The 22,559-nt window shown below is 30.7% G+C and overlaps 1 protein-coding gene across 1 annotated transcript in view; it reads right to left on the reverse strand.

Moving 5' to 3' along the window:
- The window catches only part of LOC143072339 (uncharacterized), a 71,728-nt gene that overhangs the window by 17,137 nt on the left and 32,032 nt on the right, over positions 1 to 22,559 (reverse strand). Inside the window, exons 9-14 of the mRNA XM_076247235.1 lie at positions 18,929 to 19,081; positions 18,019 to 18,223; positions 14,497 to 14,839; positions 6,010 to 6,173; positions 4,905 to 5,065; positions 2,008 to 2,196 (exon numbers count right to left, since the gene is read on the reverse strand). Coding sequence (XP_076103350.1) covers positions 2,008 to 2,196; positions 4,905 to 5,065; positions 6,010 to 6,173; positions 14,497 to 14,839; positions 18,019 to 18,223; positions 18,929 to 19,081 — 1,215 coding nt within the window. The remainder of the gene's footprint in view (positions 1 to 2,007; positions 2,197 to 4,904; positions 5,066 to 6,009; positions 6,174 to 14,496; positions 14,840 to 18,018; positions 18,224 to 18,928; positions 19,082 to 22,559) is intronic.

The following is a 22,559-nucleotide window of genomic DNA, read 5'->3' on the forward strand; positions in this document are numbered from 1 at the left end:
AAACAAAAAAAAAACTTTTTGATTACTTTTGGGAATTTTTTATATAATAATCTTAGAGAAATGAAGGTAATGCAATTACGGATATAGTTAATTTTAAAAGGAGCATAACTCAATGTTTGATCTGCACTTATTTTCAAAGGAGTAGGGGCATTAATGCCAGGTTTACGCCCAAGAAAACAAATTGTTGGACAACTATTTCAAATTTGCAAATAATGTTTGGAAATGCATAGGGTCAAGAAATGTAAATGAAAAACATAAAGATTTGTGTCTGATGACTGCACAATCACAAGGTGACAGAAAAGGGGAAGTAACTCCAATATTATTGTCAAATAAATTTGAAATAGACAAATTATTTATGACTTTAATCTAAGATAATTGGAGTTAATTAACAGTGTGTTTGACAACAAAAGCTATGAAATGAAGCAATGCACTTAATGGGTCACTAAATTCACTTAAAGCACAGCTATTTGAACTTCCTGTCTAGGAAGAATTACCAATTTGCAAGTATTTCAAAGGAAAAATCACTTATGAAATCAGTCTAAGACTAAAGAATCCCGGTAAAAAAACAGTCATTTACCAATTTCACATGTTATTTTAGGACCCAGCCATAACTGAGGGAGCAGGCCCAAACATCTTCCATGGAATTAAGATGTGGCAATGCTCATACAACTGCATACTTAATATTATTGACCTAACACTAGGGGTTCACCATAAACAGGACTTAATTACAAACTAATACATTGTTGGCGCTTTGCTGCCGAGGCCGTAAACAGTATACCTATGTCCCCCTTTTAACTTCTGTCAAGGTAAGATAAAAAGCTGATATACATAATACAGTTAATGGTATTGAAAGGGATGCATGTTTTTTTTATTTTATTGCAACCAAATCAGTAAAGTTCAAATTGAATTGTTTCTTTTAGTTAATTCAAACGTAAGGCAAATATATATGACATAAAACAATAGTGCACACAATGAAATGTCTCGCCTGCTTTACTTATGATTGAATTCATGTTGAGAGTCTATAATATGAAAGTTTTACTACACAAGTATCACATTAACATTATCAGTGAACACTGAAAGGAGGTCAAGGTCAGATGATTTATGCCAGTAAGACAAGTACACCTAAAAATCATTCCATACACCAAATATAAAGGTCCTATTTCTTATAGCACCTGGAAAAAAAGAGGCTCACAAGAGCCTGAATCGTTCACCTGTAATTTTTTGCTTAAATCTTTGCTGTTAATTATCACTAAAATAAGCCAAACTTACGACTTCTTGAAAATAACCTGCTAAACCTACTACATGTATAAATCTTTCTTACGAACATAATCATGGAAATTTTGGACTGTTGGTGCTCTTTTGAGTTTCAGAGAGGAATAGATGACAATAGTAGAATATGCATACCTGCCAACCCTCCCATTTTGAGTGCATGGGAGACTCCCGCTCAAACGGCCATAAATCACTCGCTGTTGGAGTATTAAATATCCTGCTTTCAGATATTATAACCTAGACTGACCAGTGTACGTAATTCTCTGGCTTTTTCTTTGCAGTCAAGAGAAACTTATTCTTGTGGTCAGTACGACATTTAATGTGGGTCTCACAACAAATCAAAATATGGAATGTAATGAGTTATTAGACCCAAAGGTATAAAAAAAAAAAAAAAAAAAAAAAAGGCAAAAAAACCCCACCTTGTATAAATTATAACCATGAATTGAAGAAATAAATTACTTGTATATCTTTTAACTCTTATTGGTGCTTTGTACATGAATAAATAAACAATCATATATTTAACTTGAAAATGTTGTTCACGCAAAATCTCCCCCTCAGCTGAGGGGAAGATCTCCCTTTTTGAAGGTTTCAGAGGTTGGCAGGTATGAATATGTTTGTTTATCATAAAACTATTTTTGCTACATATTCATAAGTTACATGTAATGATCAGTGAAAATGAGTTTAGTCATATCTGAATTTAGCAATATCAAAGCAAAAAGTTGTTGTATAACATTGTACCTTTCAAACGATACCATTGAATTCACGTTATTAATAACAGGATCACTTCTATACTCGAAGGTTCTTGTTAATTTCATATCATCTGAAGAACCACTATACATGCTATATGGTGTTGTCCATCTGAGCAGGAATGTAGTCTTCTTTGGTGTATCTGATTTGTAAGTTTTAAATATTACTGTGGTCTGGTTCCTGTTAAAAGATATTATTACATTAGTTGCAATGAATTACATTGATTTCCCAGTTAAATAAAAACCGATAATTTCAATAAACGTGGTTATTTTACTCTCTGACTTCATACAACAATAGGCGTTGTCAAGACGTCGATAACAGCGGATCAAAACAAATTGTGAATGCGTAGAAAAAAGATATAGTTCCTTACATGTTTTACATTAATTTCTTTAAAAAAAGCCATTTGCCAATTAAATAAAAAGAATAACTAATTAAAGAATTCAAATATCTAAAAATATTCAACTCGTGACCGAAACAACACTGATAATTAACTCATGCGCTACGCGCATTCGTGAATTAATGTGTTGTTCGGTCACTCGTTGAATATTTTTCTCTATTCCAATTCTTCCATTAGTTATTCTATACTAACCAAAAAAGTGGAAATTTAAAACCTCCATTTAAAACAATTATTATGACTTTACTTAAAGTCTAAGTCTCTTATTTGCAGTTCATAAGATAAATACATTTGTATCATGCACCCAAACTGTCCATTTGTTCATCTTTTACAAAATGACAAGGTTTTTTTCTCACCAAAATTGTGACCTTCAATTGACAAAAACACTGTTAATAAAAATCATTAAAATAAATTTATTTAAATAGTTTATTTATTTACTTATAATTCAACATAGAATTGCTATTGAATGAATTGAGGGAATGACAGACAGATTACAACAGAACACCCTGGAGAAGTTGCACTGTGCTTAAACAGCTGTGGGTAACTTTACCCACAGCCTAAGATGGCGGACTCTAAACTTGTTGATATATAATTCATACAAAATCTACCTTTTGCAACATTTTTCATTTCATGCAGTATGTAAATATTTATAGGATTCTTAAATAAATAAATCACTTACAATTACCATAAATTTGTTAATTAAGAGTTCACTAAAGTGCAAGGCTAACTTTAAAAAAGGCATAAGATGTGGGTAACTTTTTGATCAAAACGAAGTAGACTGTCCGTATAAACTTTATTTTCAGATGTGGGTAACTTTTAATTTCAAATTAAACAAAGTAAATTTTAAGAGTTGTAATTTCAACAACTAAAGGACAATATACACTGTAAAACCCCTTTTTTGTAACCTACACAGCCGTTTATAATGCTCATTCATCACCAAATGTGGTTTTATTATCACACCATACTTACAATGGAAGTTTTTTGTTGGGTTTGTGGTACTCGATCATGGGTTATCTGTGTTTTAACCTGGTTTTTAACTTTTATTGACTGATGTGTGTCTTGTTGCTGTTTTTCACTTTGGGTCATGACTTGGTCATGCTGTTTACATTTTGAAGTTTAATTGTCTGTTTGTTTACTTTCACCTCTCTTTCTTTTTATTTTTTTTATGTTTTTTTTGGTGAATACTCCTTGACGTGGCTCAGTATTTATACATCCCGTCAATTAGTTATAGGATCTTATAGTGTTTTATGAATACGTTCCCTAGTATGCTTTATCTATTTCCTCTTAATATGTTATCAGGGCAGTGTTATACTTTTAAATTACTTTGTTGTCTTAGTTATTTATATTTTCATATAGTATTTGTTATTGTAACACTACTGACTGCTCTATCACTTATATTGTCACTGACTTTTACCTACTGTTTTTATTTGTTTTGCTCAATTTAATGAAATCTAATGCAAATGTCATACACGTGGAATGTGCAGCTAGCTATAAGATTAGATTTAACCATTTTTTCAAAATGTATTTTCAATCGAAGTTTTTTCATTTAAGGCAAATCTTTAAAGTTGAGTATTTAATGCATCAGGCCACTAAATACTACTCGAATCGTAATGTCATTGGACTTAAACTTTAAATGGTTTTGTTTCTTAATAGCGGACTCGTTTATGGCTGAACCTTTGATAATTGTCATGTGATGTTTTCTACAATTAGGATATCCATCAAAATAACCAAGAGAAAAGAGAACGTGACATATACAGTTGCTCTACACAATCAGACCTGAGTTTTACAGATTTACAGTTATTTTTTATCAAATTATTCCAGATTTTGTCTTCCATCGATACAATGAATTATATCATACTAGAAATCTTCTTCATTTCTGATTATATATAGTTATCAAAGGTACCAGGCTTATAATTTAGTATGCCAGACATGTGTTGTCTACATAAGTCTCATCAGTGACGCTCAGAACAAAAAAGTTATAAAGCCAAACAAATACAAAGCTGAAGAGAATAGAGGACCCAAAATTCCAAAAAATTGTGCCAAATACGGCTACGGTAATCTATTCCTGGGATAGGAAAATCCTTCGATATATTTGATGCAATCTCTATATTATGTTCAAACATTTCATCCACGAATATCAATTCTTTAAAAGACATTCCTATTGGTATAATGAAAAAAGTAAAGGACAAGTTGTGCTGTGATCGTTTATTTTGAAGTATTTAATCACCTGTTAAGTTTAGGAGTTTCCCTAAAAGATTGATACAACTTTTCAATTCAGTGGTATACGTGATGCATTCATGGTATTGTTATTATATAAAAGAGAAGTTTCTTACCGACACAAGGCACTCCATCTTGGGCTGTGGTTAACTTCAGTTACCCACAGCCGTTTAAGCACAGTGAGTTGGAAGGCCTAACTAAAGTTAACTGTAATCTAAATTTACATTAACATGTACATCAAGTGAACTATTACAGGTTAAAGTTTAGAAGTTCTTACCATAACGATATTTCAAACGGTTTTGAAGATATTTCATCCATAAAAATATCGAGGCCTGTTGTTGAACTTTCAAGTGAACCAAAGAGATGTCCAGTCAGTGTAACAACAGTCCCACCAGACATTGGTCCGTAGCTTGGCATCATGTTTTCTATTTCTGCATTCTAAATACCATATTCATATGAAAATATTTAACATTAGGATTATATTCTGAGATGTACAAGAAAAGCCTGAAAACAGCAGGTATTTAAATTCCAAGCTGAAAGCATACATATGGTGTCGCCTTAATGTAAAGTTGCCAAAGACAATAACCTCTTTTCTAAGAATTTTCGTTTTCAGAAATTTTAAACTGAATTTATAACTAAAATGGACTAATTTGTTTAAATGGCATTAGAATAGAAAAAACATATTGTATTTGAAGCTAATGGCCTTCATATAAAAGGTATGTTTTTACTGTCACAAATTGAATTTATCTAGTCATAAAAATAAGGTAGGCATAACACAGAACAACCAATTATGTGTATTTTCCTGTTTGCACTAAAAAAAAAAGAAATACTGTGATTTAAAACAGTTTGATAAAATACAGGTCTTGATTTTAGAATATTTCTCAATTCTAAGTTCTACCATTTAAATTTAAAAAAAAAAAAATAATAATTTCTAAACTTTTATGGAGAAATATCATATCACACTCTTCTTCTTCTTTATATACAGAAAAAGAATGGATGCAGTGGTAGAATCCCAAACATGTAGTATTGTCCCATGCCTCATTGGGTACATAATGGACACAAAATATGCTAGAAAAGTTACATGCTTTAAGTAAATAGCAACAGCTTTCAATAATTCAAGCTAAAACCTTGAGTCATTAGGATACTTTTAATTTTTTTCCTAATAGTAATATACCATGAAAACAAAATATCTTGAAGACGGCAAGTTTGAAGGGTCTCCTATGTGAATTCATTAATAGTTTACTAGAGAATCAGAAAATTGTAACCCTCTTAAAACAGATTTAAGAAATAATTGATGCAAGCTATACTTTATTGTAGTTTTAACATGGGTAGGCAATATATTCATGATTATTTTTGCCCGAGCGATAGTGAAATTTACTTACACAATGTTGGTTTTTATATTCTCCCTGACAAGTACATTGTCCTGATGTAGAATGACAATTTTTACTGATAGATCCATATTTATTACATCCACAGCTTGTACATCCACTTGATTTAACATTTTCTAATCCATAAGTACCATTCTTACATGTGTTACACTGATTTCCTAAAAATAAAACCAATGTCAGAATTATCACCATATCATTGACCATCTTTGCCAAAAGTTTGATCTCTTTCACAATCTGATATTTCTTCTAGTATAAAGGATATAATTCTCTGAATAAGGAATAAACTGAACTGTTCAATTTTAATAGGTGAACACATATCTTGTAAAAGGTAAACTGAAAATCCCACTTATAGATTACGATATCCAGCACATCCTTCAAACAACACCATGTAAACATTTGTCACATCAAGATATCCTGCTATAAACAATAATACAAACTTTTAAAAGAACAATGCAATTATTATGTAAGGCCATGTTTATAATAAAACAATGGAAGGTAAATGAGTGCACTTTTCTTTTTTTTTTAATTGCAATTCAACCAAGTAAAATATAATCAAACACATTCAGACAAAAAGCTTACAATAATTTAAATTAATAAGGCAAAATAAAACAAGAAAATTTAAATAAAGTACTCCAATTTCATTTAAAAAGTAAATTTTCTTCAGCAAGACTTGCTATTATAATTTGCAAGGTTTTTTGTGTTTATTTTATAAAAAGAAATTGTAAGGGCTTCTACAACACCCTGTGTCTGGCCAATAACTGGCCAATCAGTGTAAAAGTTAAAGGTCAACTTAACTAGACCTGTGTTGCTCACCTTGGTTTATGTGCATACTATACAAAGGACACAAATGGATTCATGACAAAATTGTGTTTTGATGATGGTGATGTGTTTGAAGTTCTTACTTTACTGAAGGTTCATGCTACTTACAATTATCTCTATCTATAATAAACTTTGCCCATTAGTAACAGAGGAAATTATTTTGTAAAGGGCAATAACTCCTTAAGGGGTCAACTGACCATTTTGGTCATGTAAAAACTTATTTGTAGATCTTACTTTGCTGAACATTATTGCTGTTTACAGTTTATCTCTATGACTCTATCTATGAAAGTATTCAAGATAACAACTGAAAACGACAAAATTTCTTTAAAATTACCAATTCAGGGGCAGCAACCCAACAACAGGTTGTCCTATTCATCTGAAAATTTCAGAGCAGATAGATCTTCACTTGATAAACAATTTAACTCCTTGTCAGATTTGCTCTTAATGCTTTGGTTTCAGACTTATTATAAGCCAAAATCTACATTTTACCCCTATGTTCTATTTTTAGCCATGGTGGCCATCTTGGTCGGTCGACCGTGTCACCGCACACAATTTTTAAACTAGATACCCCAATGATGATTGTGGCCAAGTTTGGTTAAATTTGGCCCAGTAGTTTCAGAGGATAATATTTTTGTAAAAGTTAACGACGACGGACGACGGAAGACGGACGCCAAGTGATGAGAAAAGCTCACTTGGCCCTATGGACCAGGTGAGCTAAAAAGTTAGTCTAATCATCAGTATAACAAAGATTTCTTTTAAAATAAATTTTTTCTTTAGATGCCATTTCAAGGTCTTGAGGATAAGCTTCTGTTAAGTTTCATAACAATGTTTACAATAAATTCATGATAAAAAAGATGAGTTTTCATTTCCTATTGTTTATAATTATCCATTTTTAGATAGTGATGTTCCCTTGTCACCATTTTATGGTGTTTACATATCTCAACATATATGACTTTAATGATGGGTCAGTCATGAAAAACTGCTTTGATAGTTTGTTATCAATAGGATCCCAGAATTCTAAGTCAATAACTATGAAAAATCGTGTTTTCCCTATACATATGCAGTAAACACACATTTCTAGAACAATCCTTATCCCTTTAACCAAAAGTTTTAGATTGAATACCAACTGTAATGTCTGTATGTACTTTTAGCAAAATAAAAAAGTACAAATATCAAGTTCTTTGTTGTTCAGGATCCTCTAGATTCTAGAGAGAACTGATAAATAGTTTAAATGCCTTGACAGAGATGACACTGTTGAAATGTTCTATTTTTTTCGCAATAAACAAATTTTAATTACTCATGAGAATTTTTTTTTTTTAACCATAAACAAACTCAATGTATTATTTTTTTTTTTATTTAACAACAATTTTTCATTGAAACAAAAATTTTAATCAATTATTAAGCCATACAAATATCAAAATATTCCTTCAACAAGTAAAGTCACAATTACATTCTTATAAATAATTAAAACAAATAACAGTGGGAAGAAGTTTTTATTCAAGGAAAAATTTCTAAGAAATTTAACATTAGCAGTCAAGTGTCTCATGACAATTTGTACATCTTGACAAAACATTCTTAACAATATGTTCTTTAGTGGCCTACTTTAGTTGTTACTACTGCTAAATTACACCAATAAATTTTAAAACTAAATGGATCAGGTGAAAAGTTTACCTAAATCTTTTCTGGGGGAAATAATTCTAAGAAACTTGAACCTCAACTGATAAGGTCCATGACAATATGTGCATCTTTAAACATTTCTCAAAGTTATAGGTTGGTTACCTTTTCCCGCATCATACTAAATTATCATAATAAATTTAATAAAAATCAAATAAATGTGACAAAAATTCTTTATAAAGTTTTTCTCAAGGAAGTTTTAATAACAACTGACATGGGTCTCAGTACATGAAAATTATTCCAGAAACAATTTAGGTACAAACAGAAATTGCTATCAAATGTTATTGATAAAGTTTACACATTCATACATTCTCAAGTTTCAAAATAGCATAATATTCAATTCCAGGGTAGACCTCTAATGGAAATGAATCTCTCTTGAATCTAAGTTAAATGGAGGATATGTGAGCAAGCTATTGTGTTATTATCTTTCCTTCTAAATCTATCCAAAAATGTTTAGGTAGTTTGTGTGAAGACCAACAAGTTATCATAACAAATTCATTTACAGAAAGGTGCAATTGCAACATATATATCATCCTATTTGTGCAGGGGAAAGGGATTTATTCTGGATCATCAAACTCAGATGTCATGTTATTGAAATAAACTAAAAGTTGCATGCTTTGTTGTGCAATATATATCTCTACACTTGTTATTTTTAAAATAGCTAGAGACATTGAAAAAATATACATGCAAATGTTTTTAAGCTCACGTTTATCTATTTTGGTTTATAAAATGCAATCTCTTATATCAAAGAGGAAAATTCCAAATACATGTAGATAAAAAAAATAATGTTTAAGTGCTATATTTATAGATTGTTGCTGGTCATTTCAACAAGAGAGATTTTCTAGCTTGAGCCAATGATAATCGGTTTATCATTATTTTGCCGATTATGACATTGATGATTACATTGACAACAGCACATGTGCTCCTAGTTATAGCGATAATTTTCATATCACTCTACTGTAACAAGAAAAGAAATTATCAGTCAGTAAGATTAAAAGAAAATTTTGTAAAATAGCGATAAATAACCTTAGACACAGCTGTCACCATGAATAGGGTTCTTCCTCTCATTTTTTATTATATGTGACCAAATACATCTAAACATGTAAGTAATATAGTCAATAAAATACTCCCATGATCCAAGTATGGTTGCAATCTCATAGGTAGCATTTTCCATGGCATCTGAAACCACATCTTTTGCACAAATTTCTAACTATATTTACTTCATAATCAATTAGGATCTTCCTCTTTCATGCAAGACAATGAATTCAAGTATGGTTTTGATCCCGTATTTACAGTTTGGTGAAAATTTGCATATAGGCTAATTTTTACCTGATTAAATCAAATATGTAATAAAAAAATATACCTTCATGTGCTACTTTTTGAGTTAAATTAGGTCGAAATTTTGTATATTTGCTCAAAATTCGGCCATACCCTTTTGAAAGAAAGTCATAACTTTTTTGTTTTAAAAGATAAACACAACTTGTTTTTTGTTGTATAATTTGTAATTTCTGTATTTTATAAGTATCCTAAAAATTGATGCATTTTTTATTCAGAAATAACTCATATTTATCGAATGGTCATGAATTGAGAAAAAAACGTAATTTTTTGCTGTTTATTTATTAAAATTAAAAAAAATTCACTATTTACAGTTTTATAAAATTTGGTCCACATTATCTCCATGAAAAATGAAACAAAATGTTGTTTTTAAAAATAGGGGTCCATGCACTCGTTTTCAAATTAAATCAGTTTGAATGATAAAAATCAGTCGAAAAATGTATCTTTTCTCGATATGTCACAGTTTGACGTCGCGAAAATAACATTTTACGTTAGCAACGTCATTACCTCCCCTGTAACTGTATCGTATGCCCTTAAGTGAGCATCTTGACAGACTTACTGAATGACTGATGGACATGTCAATAAACAGCTGCGCCATGAGCGCATGATACGCCCAACGTCTTGTGTGGAAGTTTTATGCAATGATCATAAATAGTTTCTGAGAAAGTTTTAAGCAATAACCATATATTGTTTTTGAGACACGGCGTGACATGTGAAACCCCCATCCCTGTTTTTTTTTTTACAAAAAACTAAATATCACTAAAATAAAATTTTGAATCAAAACCAAAAAGTATACAGATCTTTAGATTAATATAACAAAGAAGTGTGTAAAGTTTTAAGCAATAATCATAAATTATTTTTGAGATACGGCGCGACATGAAAAAAAAACCTCCCCTGTTTAACAAAATACTCAATAACTCAAAAATGAAATTTTGAATCATCACCAAAAAGTATACAGATCTTTAGATTAATATAACAAAGAAGTTTGTAAAGTTTTAAGCAATAATCATAAATTGTTTTTGAGATACGGCACAACATGTAAAAAAAAACCTCCCCCTTTTTTACAAAATACTCAATAACTCAATAATGAAATTTTGAATCATCACCAAAAAGTATACAGATCTTTAGATTAATATAACAAAGACATGTGTAAAGTTTTAAAAAATAATCATAAATCATTTTTGAGATATGGTGCGACATGTAAAAACCAGGTGCTCCGCAGGGTGCAGCTTTATACGACCGCAGAGGTCGAACCCTGAACAGTTGGGGCAAGTATGGACAAAACATTCAAGCGTGATACAGCTCTGAATTTGGATTGTGATCAAATTTTTGACATTACATGGGTTTTTTTTTACACAAAACAAATGTCAAGATTTTACAAATCAATTAAAGATTTCTTCTTCAAACTTTTTAAATCTAAAATTAAATAGTTGACACAGCATAGGTTTCTGACACAGAATGAATGTGGTCTAATGAACTTAAAAGTTTTTTTTGCCTTTGAACAATTCACTATGCTGTTGAATATTAATCCTCTCAAAAAAAATGTTTGAAGAAATTTTCTTTTTATTTATGAAATCTGAAATGAGAAAAATTTAAACCCCCACCCCCCTTTTTTTTTCACATCCCCGTTTCCCTTTTTCCAAAACTGATATCAATTCAAATTTCTAATGGAGTTTGCAGCAATAACTACTCATTTAAATACATTATAAAATATTAAAATGTAAAATAAAGTGCTTGTTATCACTGAATGGTAAAGATTGGTTGGTAGTAAAAGTGAATACACATTGTTTATTGTATAAAACAATAAAAAAAACTTCATCAGCAACATTTTATATTGGCAAATTTCCAATGAAGTTATTTACATAAAGTTATTGGCAAATAAAAATAGAAAATGACATCATAGTCATGTCTGGCAAATGTCCAACATACATTATCTAAAAACATTTTAGATAAGATAAGGAAAAAAAGCTTCATCAGCAACATTTTATATTGGCAAATTTCCAATGAAGTTATTTACATAAAGTTATTGGCAAATAAAAATAGAAAATGACATCATAGTCATGTCTGGCAAATTTCCAACATATATTATCAACTACTATTCTATACAAAGAAAGATAACTCCAATTGAAAATTAATTGCTATTGCACAATATTGTGCAATTAGATATTTCTTGCTATTGTGCAATACTGTGCAATTGAAAATTTCTTGCTATTGCACAATACTTGATATGGAATCCTGATTTGGACCAACTTGAAAACTGGGCCCATAATCAAAAATCAAAGTACATATTAAGTTGAAGCATATCAAATAAGCCCAAGAATTTAATTTTTGTTAAAATCAAACTTAGTTTAATTTTGGACCCTTTGGACCTTAATGTAGACCAATTTGAAAACTGGACCAAAAATTAAGTATCTTCATACACAGTTAGATTTGGCATTTCAAAGAACCCATTTATTCAATTTTTGATGAAATCAAACAAAGTTTAATTTTGGACCCTGATTTGGACCAACTTGAAAACTGGGCCAATAATAAAAAATCTAAGTACATTTTTAGATTCAGCATATCAAAGAACCCCAAGGATTCAATTTTTGTAAAAATCAAACTATGTTTAATTTTGGACCCTTTGGACCTTAATGTAGACCAATTTGAAAACGGGACCAAAAATTAAGAATCTACATACACAGTTAGATTCAGCATATCAAAGAACCCCAATTATTCAATTTTGGATGAAATCAAAAAAAGTTTAATTTTGGACCCTTTGGGCCCTTTATTCCTAAACTGTTGGGACCAAAACTCTCACAATCAATACCAACCTTCCTTTTATGGTCATAAACCTTGTGTTTAAATTTCATAGATTTCTATTTACTTATACTAAAGTTATGGTGCGAAAACCAAGAAAAATGCTTATTTGGGTCCCTTTTTGGCCCCTTTTTCCTAAACTGTTGGGACCTAAAGTCCAAAAATCAATCCCAACCTTCCTTTTGTGGTCATAAACATTGTGTTTAAATTTCATTGATTTCTATTTACTTAAACTAAAGTTATTGTGCAAAAACCAAGAATAATGCTTATTTGGGCCCTTTTTTTGACCCTAATTCCTAAACAGTTGGAACCAAAACTCCCAAAATCAATCCCAACCTTTCTTTTGTGGTCATAAACCTTGTGTCAAAATTTCATAGATTTCTATTAACTTAAACTAAAGTTATAGTGCGAAAACCAAGAAAATGCTTATTTGGGCCCTTTTTGGCCCCTAATTCCTAAAATGTTGGGACCAAAACTCCCAAAATCAATCCCAACCTTCCTTTTGTGGTCATAAACCTTGTGTTAAAATTTCATAGATTTCTATTCACTTTTACTAAAGTTAGAGTGCGAAAACTAAAAGTATTCGGACGACGACGACGACGACGACGCCGACGCCAACGTGATAGCAATATACGACGAAAAATTTTTCAAATTTTGCGGTCGTATAAAAACCTCCCCCTTTTTTACAAAATACTCAATAACTCAAAAATAAAATTTTGAATCATCACCAAAAAGTATACAGATATTAAGATTAATATAACTAAGAAGTGTTTAAAGTTTTAAGCCACAATCAAGAATCGTTTTTGAGATACGGTGCGACATGTGAAAAAAACACATCCCTGTTTTAGTTACAAAGTGCCGTAACGTAAAAAGTTTTAATCTTATTTTCACCAAAAAGTATACAGATCATTTGACCATCATAAGAAACAACTATCTTAAGTTTCATGAAATTTGGATAAGTCGTTCTCAAGTTACGGTGTGACATGTTTACGCCGGACAGACGGACGGACACCGGACATTTGTATACCATAATACGTCCTGTCAAAATTTTGACGGGCGTATAAAAACTATATACATGTACCACAAGCTTCTTTGTAATAATTTTGGTATTGACTATTTACGTTGATTTTAAAAGATAATTGACAATAATATGCATTGTACCCATATGTTCTATTTTAAGAAATGGTTGCCATTTTGTTTGATCAGCAGGAACATCAAGAGCAAACCCTACAGATGACTATGACTATGTTTGGTATATTTAGTCTAATGGTTTTCGAGGGCAAAATTCATTTCTAAAGTAAACAGACTAATTTCAACAGAAAATAGACAAGTTATTGACTATGGATACAAAGTGATGACAATACCTCATGTTGGCAAGTTGTTAGTATTAGTTGTTCTATTAAAAAATATTTATTTATTTGTTCTCAATTTTTTTTTAGATTCTTGTTTTCTAACTTTATTCTGAGCCAATCAGGTGAAGGTAATTTCAGAAATAAATGACATGTGCACTGAAATCTGTATACTACCTAATGTGTAGTTAAGATGGTGAACAATTACTAAAGTAGCTATTAGTCATGATGCTGAAAAGACAACCACTACCTACTTCAAGTGAATGATTCTTTAGAAAACAAGCAATATTTCAAGACATTCTATCAACAGATTTCATTCTTAATGCAACATCTTCATGCAGTTTTTCCTGTCCTATATCAAAATTTTATATGTATTACTGTAATAAATTGTAACTTATTGATGATAAACAAGTAAAAACTTTGTCTTTGTCTCAAATTTCATAAAAAGAAAGAAACTTAAAGTATGTTAATCTATACTAAAACTTAAGATATTTATAATACACACCTTCTACCAAACTTTTACAATCGCACTGTCCTGTTGTAAGGTCGCATGTCCTGTTAGCATTCTGTGTTCCAGGAGTATAACAATTACAAGGTTTACAACCATTGTTCCCATTTATTCCATAATGATACTGTTTACAAGCATCGCAGTTGGCATTCACAACATGTGTTTTACATTCACACTTATCACAAGTAACATTATTATTACAGCGTAATGTCCCTTTTTCATGACACAGACTTCTGCTACATCCAGCATTGTTACTACTTGTTAAGTTATAATGGATATGTTTACATGTATCACATTGAAGGCCTTCAACATTTGACTTGCATGAACACTGACCACCAACCTGTCCAATCAAATACAATCAAAATATTATTAATTCTGTCTTCTCTAAAAAGGTTTATCTCAGGATATTTTCCAGTTTTGGATACTGAAACATTTGTATATATAAAATATAACTTTTCCATCATGTATAATTTCAATGCAAATTAAGATTTTTTTCTGTTCAGTATTACATGGGGTGTAAAAAGAGATTTTTGAGCCCACTGCACCACACTTAAATTTGAATGAATGCATTAAACTGTTATAAAATTTTTGCTTGTTAATATATATTCTTTTTTGTTAAATTTAAAATGGCAAGGCATACTTAAAAACAGACAAATTAGAATGAAAATTGCCTAAATCATGTTCATGTACATGCAATAAAATCATATTCAATGTTATTTTCAAACTAATTCTGACTTAAAACATAACCCTGAACACAAAAACATAAAATAAGAAATAAATGAAAATACAATATTTCCTTAATCCACCAAAAATTGGGTTTCCTCAAACATATAACAATTCCACACAAGTCAAGTACAATCAGTTTGTGGGACCCATCCCTCTGGAACACTTCAAATCCTTTTGAATATTTACCCTTCAAAGTTAAGATCAACAGACAAGACGCAAGTGAACTCGATGTTAAATTAGTTAATCTACTACTTTTAGCTGTTTTGGGCAAGTAAAAGCTACGCGCATACATATTGCATTAAATAGCAAGCCAAAATGTTTTTAAATTGGCAGAAAGGTAAGATAGTTTTATATCTATCTTATGGTCTAAGTAAGTTAGACAATAATATATGAACACAATAATTTATTGCTAATAAATGTAAAATTTTTCATCTATCATTGTGTATGACAAATATATAATAAAATTGCTTTTCTTCTTGTTCTCCTCCCCTCTTTACATTTTTTGGTAGCTCTTTCAAATCAGTAAAACGTAATTGACATACTTCTTTTGTTGTGAATTGTTTTCTAAAATATACATGATTATTACCTCCCTTAGAAGGAACACAACCAAAACTTCAATCTTGACAAGTGTGGAAACAACGTCCCCCACCTAGCTTTTTATAAAATATTGTCAATTAATATCAAAGCACTATTTCAGTTCCTTGCGATAGGTTATAGACCAAAAGCAAACTAACTTAAAAAAAAACATGTGGAAGGGTTCTGGGGAACCCAGTGTCTCGCCTACTTTTGCTGTAACTCGCAGGCTCAACCAAAATGAGGAAAACAATCAATAAAAATATTCCTCTTGATACTATCTTTTGATACAGATACACAGGTACAAAATATTTTTAAAAATTCCTTTCTAGATACTAGCTTTTGATCATAAACAAGCTTCTGTCCAAGTTTGGTACAAATTTAAAATAGTATAAGGAAGTTATTAAATTTTTTTTAAATTTAACCACAGAGTGAATGTGTTGTTTCCTGGCAGAAAACCTAAGTCCATTTAAAAGTAAAATACGGAAAAAACGGATTTGTTTTTTAACAAAATTTACTTTTGGATACTATCTTATGATCATAAACAAGCTTCTGTCCAAGTTTGGTAGAAATCCAGAATAGTTTAAGAAAGATATCAAATTTTCAAAAACTTTAACCACAGAGTGAATATTTGTGGACGCCGTCGATGACGACGACGGAATGTAGGATTGCTTAGTCTTGCTTTTTCGACTAAAGTCGAAGGCTCGACAAAAACATGTCATGGTGTAAAAGAAAATAACAAGTCAATATCTACAAGCATGACTAGAAACCGTGTGGAAAACTGATTATATGAGTGAGTTTTTCAAGTTCAAGGACAATAACTATGCACAAAATTATCAGACCAAAACAAAAATTCAACTTAATCATGAGCATGAGCACGATGAAATTTTTTTTCTTTCATTTGTCACAAACTAATAAAGATTTATAACTTATCTTTAAGATGTAAGCACTTTTTATCTACATAATGTACTGTAATGAAATATCTATAATACTAAAACAACGAGGTCCAATTTGTCAGCCTTCATGGGGGTAAAAACGACAAATCAAAGAATTCAACTTTATATATAGCTTATATTGGACAATGGTGTAGATTTACAATTACACCACTCCAGACCCTTTTGTTTTCCGCATTATTAATATTGCCAATAATTAACAAGTTCCGGGTAGAATCTGATACTGATACCAATAATATATTCACCTATCACCTATTACCTTAATTGTACATTCTGCATCTGACAGGCGCAACATCAAACGGTGTATTAAGGATTTTTCTATATACATAATACACTAGTCATAATCACAGGGTTGACACTACTAAATTCAGTCATTGTCAAATTGTTCCCTATTGTAGTATTTTAATCAGTAAGACTTTCTAAGATAACAATATGAATACTAAAAATCTGGACTCAAAATAAGGCGTATACGTAGGCACAGTTTTCAATTTGTTAGCGGGCATGACGTAAAACAGCGAATCATAGAGTTCAACTTTATTTATAACTAATATAGGACAATGCTGTTGATTAAAAAAGACTCCATTCCAGGACCTTTTGTTTTCCAAATAATTAATATTACCAATAATTGATAAGGTCCAGGTCGATGGGTTCAAACAAAGATTTGAAAGCAGAGAAAATTGTGTATCTTATAATCGGCATGACTTTATCAGATGACAATACCAATACTAAAGTAAGGCTTACCCATAATTATATACTTTAATTCAGTCACGGACCCGCGATATCACGGGTGTGTTCTAGTATACCTTAATAAAAATAGATTGATAACTAATTAAAGGATTTTACTTAATAGAAAAAATATATTTATATAAAGCATTCAGAAAATGAGTTTATACAAAATAACAAACAAACCTGACACAAAATTCTTCAAAAAATTTACCAGAGATTGTCTTTAAAAATTCTTTAAAAAAAATGACTTATCTCCCTTTGTATAGAAATATGTTTTTTTAACATAGTACTCTAACATTAAATATGGGACCATAGCTCTGGACTTAATTATCACACTGGAACAAAATTTGAACTTGACCTATAACTTGTCATGATAAAACTATATACCAAATATCAAATCAATATCTTCAAGAACGAAGAAAAAAGTGTGAAAACTGATTTTCCAGACCGACGGATGGACAGACAGATGGACGGAGGGAGTGCAAACCTTAAGTCCCCTCAACGTCTTCGGTAGGGGACTAAAAACCAGTTTTATACAAACCTGATCACAAATTTGAGTAGATCCACTAGTTCCATCTGCATTACACTGACAGGATTGGTGACATCCAAAATCTTCCTCACTTCTGTAGTATCCCACTTTACACTGACTACAATCAGAGTCTCTTGTGTTGTTCTGACATTGACAAATATTTAAACCTGGACTTGAATGGTATGTACAGCTACCTGAATTGCCATAGCAACTACATCTGTAATTGAACATAAAAACTTTTGCTCAGACTTTTACATAAATTGAAATGTAGATATGGGAATACATTGTTGGAACTCATAAAATTACAGCACCGATTAGTTCCCTTTGATCACAATTTTGACTTTGATAGCAAAAACCAAGATAGGCAAAATATTTGACATTTCTTTGAATACAACAAAATGAACACAACATCTAATCCAACTGATGAGGTTCATCAAAATACAATGTATCAATACAAAAAAAACCTAGACAAAGTGATGCCTCCTCACTCTACTCTGAAGTAACTATATTATAACAAAGTCAAGTGAGACTTTCTTTGAGATACTATTGTGCCTGGGAGACACAAATGAAGCCCCTGCAGATGCAAACTTTTATTTTAAAATACACACAGTTAAGCATGGGAGCACATATGTTTATGGTTTACTGTAGGAGACTCTTTTATACAAGTAAATACTCCAAAAAATGACAAAGTTCAATTATCTCCCAAAAGAGCAAATATTAATAAAAATCAAAACCCTGACCAAATGCACACCTTCAATATATAATATGTACAAACATACAGCTAAGTGAAAACTAAAAGACTAAAACATTTCTCCTTAGAACTAAACATGGGAAAAGGCTTCAAATCTCCTAAAATAGCATCTACATGTCTAATCTAATACACAAAAACATATATAATAAATATATATAAATAGGAGCAAACCTTCCAGTAACTTTGAATTCTGCTATAGCATGACTATTTCCATTACAAAATCCACTTAGATGTACTGTAATATTTCGTGTTATTACGTCTTCATACTGTGATCTACTATTAATGTTCTGTGATACATCAGACCATTTTGTCCTTTTTGATCCACTGAAATTGATAAAGAGGGATTTAATAAAAATAAAAAATTAAAAAATCCATAAAAAGAAAATTGGTCTTCTGGAAGAATGTTGGCTGTATCTTCAAACAAAAATATTGAAATTAAAGAAGAATGTTTCTGAGGACAAGAATGCCATAGCTTGATTATAAACATGTAAATACTTCTTGAGGGCATTTGATGTCACTGCTAGTTTTTAGAATTCTATTGTTGTAGTCTTATGTGTTTTTGTTATATAGTCATTAAGTCTAGAATAGTAAGTGATACACTGCCCAAATCAAAATTATGACTGTTAGTTTTGGTTATAAGCATTGTAATGTAAGTTTCATATAATTTGCACAAGGCAAGCTTTTTAAGTATGAGTGCAGAAACAAATAAAAATGTATTATTACAAGTTATAAAGGGGCATAACTCTAAAAGTGTTAAGTGTAAGTTACTCACTACCAAATTCAAACTAGAGTTTCGGTTCTAAGCATTGTATGGAAATGCAAAATCAAGCATGGGCAATAAAGCCTTTATTTGGCCCAAACATAAATGGAAAAGTTACCATACATATTCTTAAAATTTTCCCTAAAGGTGTAATACCACCATTGATTTTCCCCTATTAGTCTTTGTTAAATTTGCACTTTTCAAAAAATTCTGTAGAATTTATCTTTATTTCAAATAAAGAAATACTTGGCATGAGTAAAGGTTTATCTTGTCCAGTACTATAGAAAAAAAATTCACATAACATTTCATTGCATATAAGAAAATAACCATCACTGGAAGTTAACCAATCAAATTTCTCCCCTTATTTTATCTGTGTACAAGGTTTAGTCACCATGTAACCTCAAGATTACAAAATATTCTATATAAATCCCAAATAAAAAAATAATGGTGCTTTGAAATACCCAAGACATATGTTTATGACACAGAAATCTTTTACTGCAATAAAATGTAGGATTAATTACCTACAACTGTCAAATTCAAGGGAATATTTTTTTTCGACCTATTTTCGTATACAACTGAATGTGACGTACCATGATTTGGTGGTATTACACCTAAATATACTAAGGAACAAGATGTTTAGAAAAAAAGAAAAAAAAATCATGTTTAATGAGTTACCATAGCAACACTGTATTTGGAAAAATGTCTTGGATTCCTTGTTTTACATCAATACCGTATTTATTCTATTTAAAGCCCCCCTTCTAACTAACGCTCCCTACCGAAAATCGTGCGTTCAGTACTTTTAACTTCTAATAAACGCCCCCATTTTGTAGTTAAAAAAATAAAATTGAAACTAACCCATTACAATATTGCAAAGACATCAACCCGGTCACTCAGAAACATGAAACGAAAAATCAATAATGCCCATGTTTTAATTCACTACGATAATACAACACAGTGTGTACAAGTTCCAAAAATAGATCTGTCAGTTACACAGTACGCTATTAAAGTTCAACGTTATAAACAGGCATGCATTTCTAAACTAATATTGAATAAATTTATACATCAAATGTTATTGTTTTTATTGAGGTCACATTACCGATAAACGCTATTTATAGATTATTGAGACAATAAGAAACATGTGTACGTTACTAAAGTCTGATTCAAAAAAATTAAGGTAAAGGTCAATGAAGTAAGGTACAAAATTTGTTTCTCTAATTGACGCCCCCCTTTCGAAATTGTCTTCGCCCCCGGGGCGTTTATTAGAATAAATACAGTATATAAGTAAATATTGGATTAGATAAGTATGAGCACCGCAACAACAAAAAATATGTATTCATTGAGATTACGTCAACAGTTATAATAAAGCTTCTTTTACAAGGAGTAGGTTCTGTAAGACCCTATTTTTGTGTCAAAATATAGCATTTTTACTAAGTTGTTAAATTGTTAACTTTTAGTTATTTATTGGAAAGTACCATACTTTTGTTACATAAATATGGCTGGTATTTGATAAAACAATGGACATGCATCAGGTACTAGCATAATTTTTGCATGCAAACATACTGATATCTTCATAATTTAAACATTTGTGCTAAGTTTAAGACGTTTTTTGTCTAAAATGAAAGTGGCGGCACTTGTGTTCATTCTTTATATTTAAATATGTTGTATTTAATGATAATGCATAATATATATAAATGTTGAGAGTGAACACGAATGTGGCCACTACCATTTTAGACAAAAATCATATGAAAAGTGACGTTAAATGATATATTTGATAGATTTTCACATTTAAGCTTGACTTTGTGCATAAGTCAGTCCAAATCTTTTACATAACCAATTGATTCGAATGAAGTATAGTTAGTAGACACTTAAATTTTCATTAGATGTACTTGGAATTTTAGGTCGAAATAAGACCCTAAACGGAATTTTTCATTTGTTTTTGGCTTGTTTTCTGCTGCATTCAATGTTATTATAAAAGAAATAACAATCGAAAACTGCATAGATTTTGCTCTTTTCTTTGTTTTCATCAAAACAGCTGTATATAGTATGAAGTAATTGATTCGACATAAAAACAAACATCTTTGGTTATATATTTAAATTTTATTGATTTTATCCATATCCTAACATTATCTGCAAACTTGAAATAGTTCTCAAAAACTTAATTTTCTTGGGCCTCAACCGGGCTTAATGGCCCTACTCCTTTGCAATATTCCAAGATATAAAGAACTCTGGAATTGTAAGTGACTCACTGTTCAAATTCAACGATTTTCATAAAATCAAGATTAGGCTAATTTAAGTGAAGAGTGTAATATTGAAAAATGTAAGGACGGACAGACAGAAGGACAAAAAGACCGACAGAAGAAATTACAGACAGACAGACACTCAGACAGACAGTTGAGGGAAACACTTAATGCCCCTTTTCGTCTAGCAGCGGGAGCATAAAAACAGAATTTCATAGGGTTAGCACTATTTTCAATTCACTTTATTATTATTAGATTTGTTTGGCATTTGCACTGCTAATTGAATCATTTAATACCTAGTTTCTGAAAACATTTATTCAGAATTTTAACAACTGTGATCAATAAAAATATCATTCATTTTTATTTTGGTAAATTTGCACATAATTCTGAAAATGTAACTTCTCTTTTCGTAACCTTAGTACAGTCATACCACAATATGTTCAAATAAGAACCTTATTAGTGTTGTCTGTCTATTTGTCTTTTTTTCAGAATTCAAAGCAGATGGAAGAGTTCCCTTAATATAAAGATTTCTAAGAAAGGGTACTTATAATGCAATATTGTGAACTGAAAATTTAAGGTTGCATTTTTTTCTTCAAATAACTGATTCAAGAGGGTCGTAATGGTGTACCTTCATGACGAATAACGATAAATATTCTTGCCAAAGACATTAACGGTATTTTTTGGTGCATGACGATAAAATGTACACTTTCTTTCAGACGATAAAAAAATTGACAAATCACATTATTCTTTTTCCAAAAATAATGTTAGCGATAATTATTTGAGACCTTTGACGAATAGCGATAAG

The sequence above is a fragment of the Mytilus galloprovincialis genome, chromosome 4 (genome assembly GCF_965363235.1).
Source record: "Mytilus galloprovincialis chromosome 4, xbMytGall1.hap1.1, whole genome shotgun sequence".
NCBI classification, from domain to species: Eukaryota; Metazoa; Mollusca; class Bivalvia; order Mytilida; family Mytilidae; genus Mytilus; species Mytilus galloprovincialis.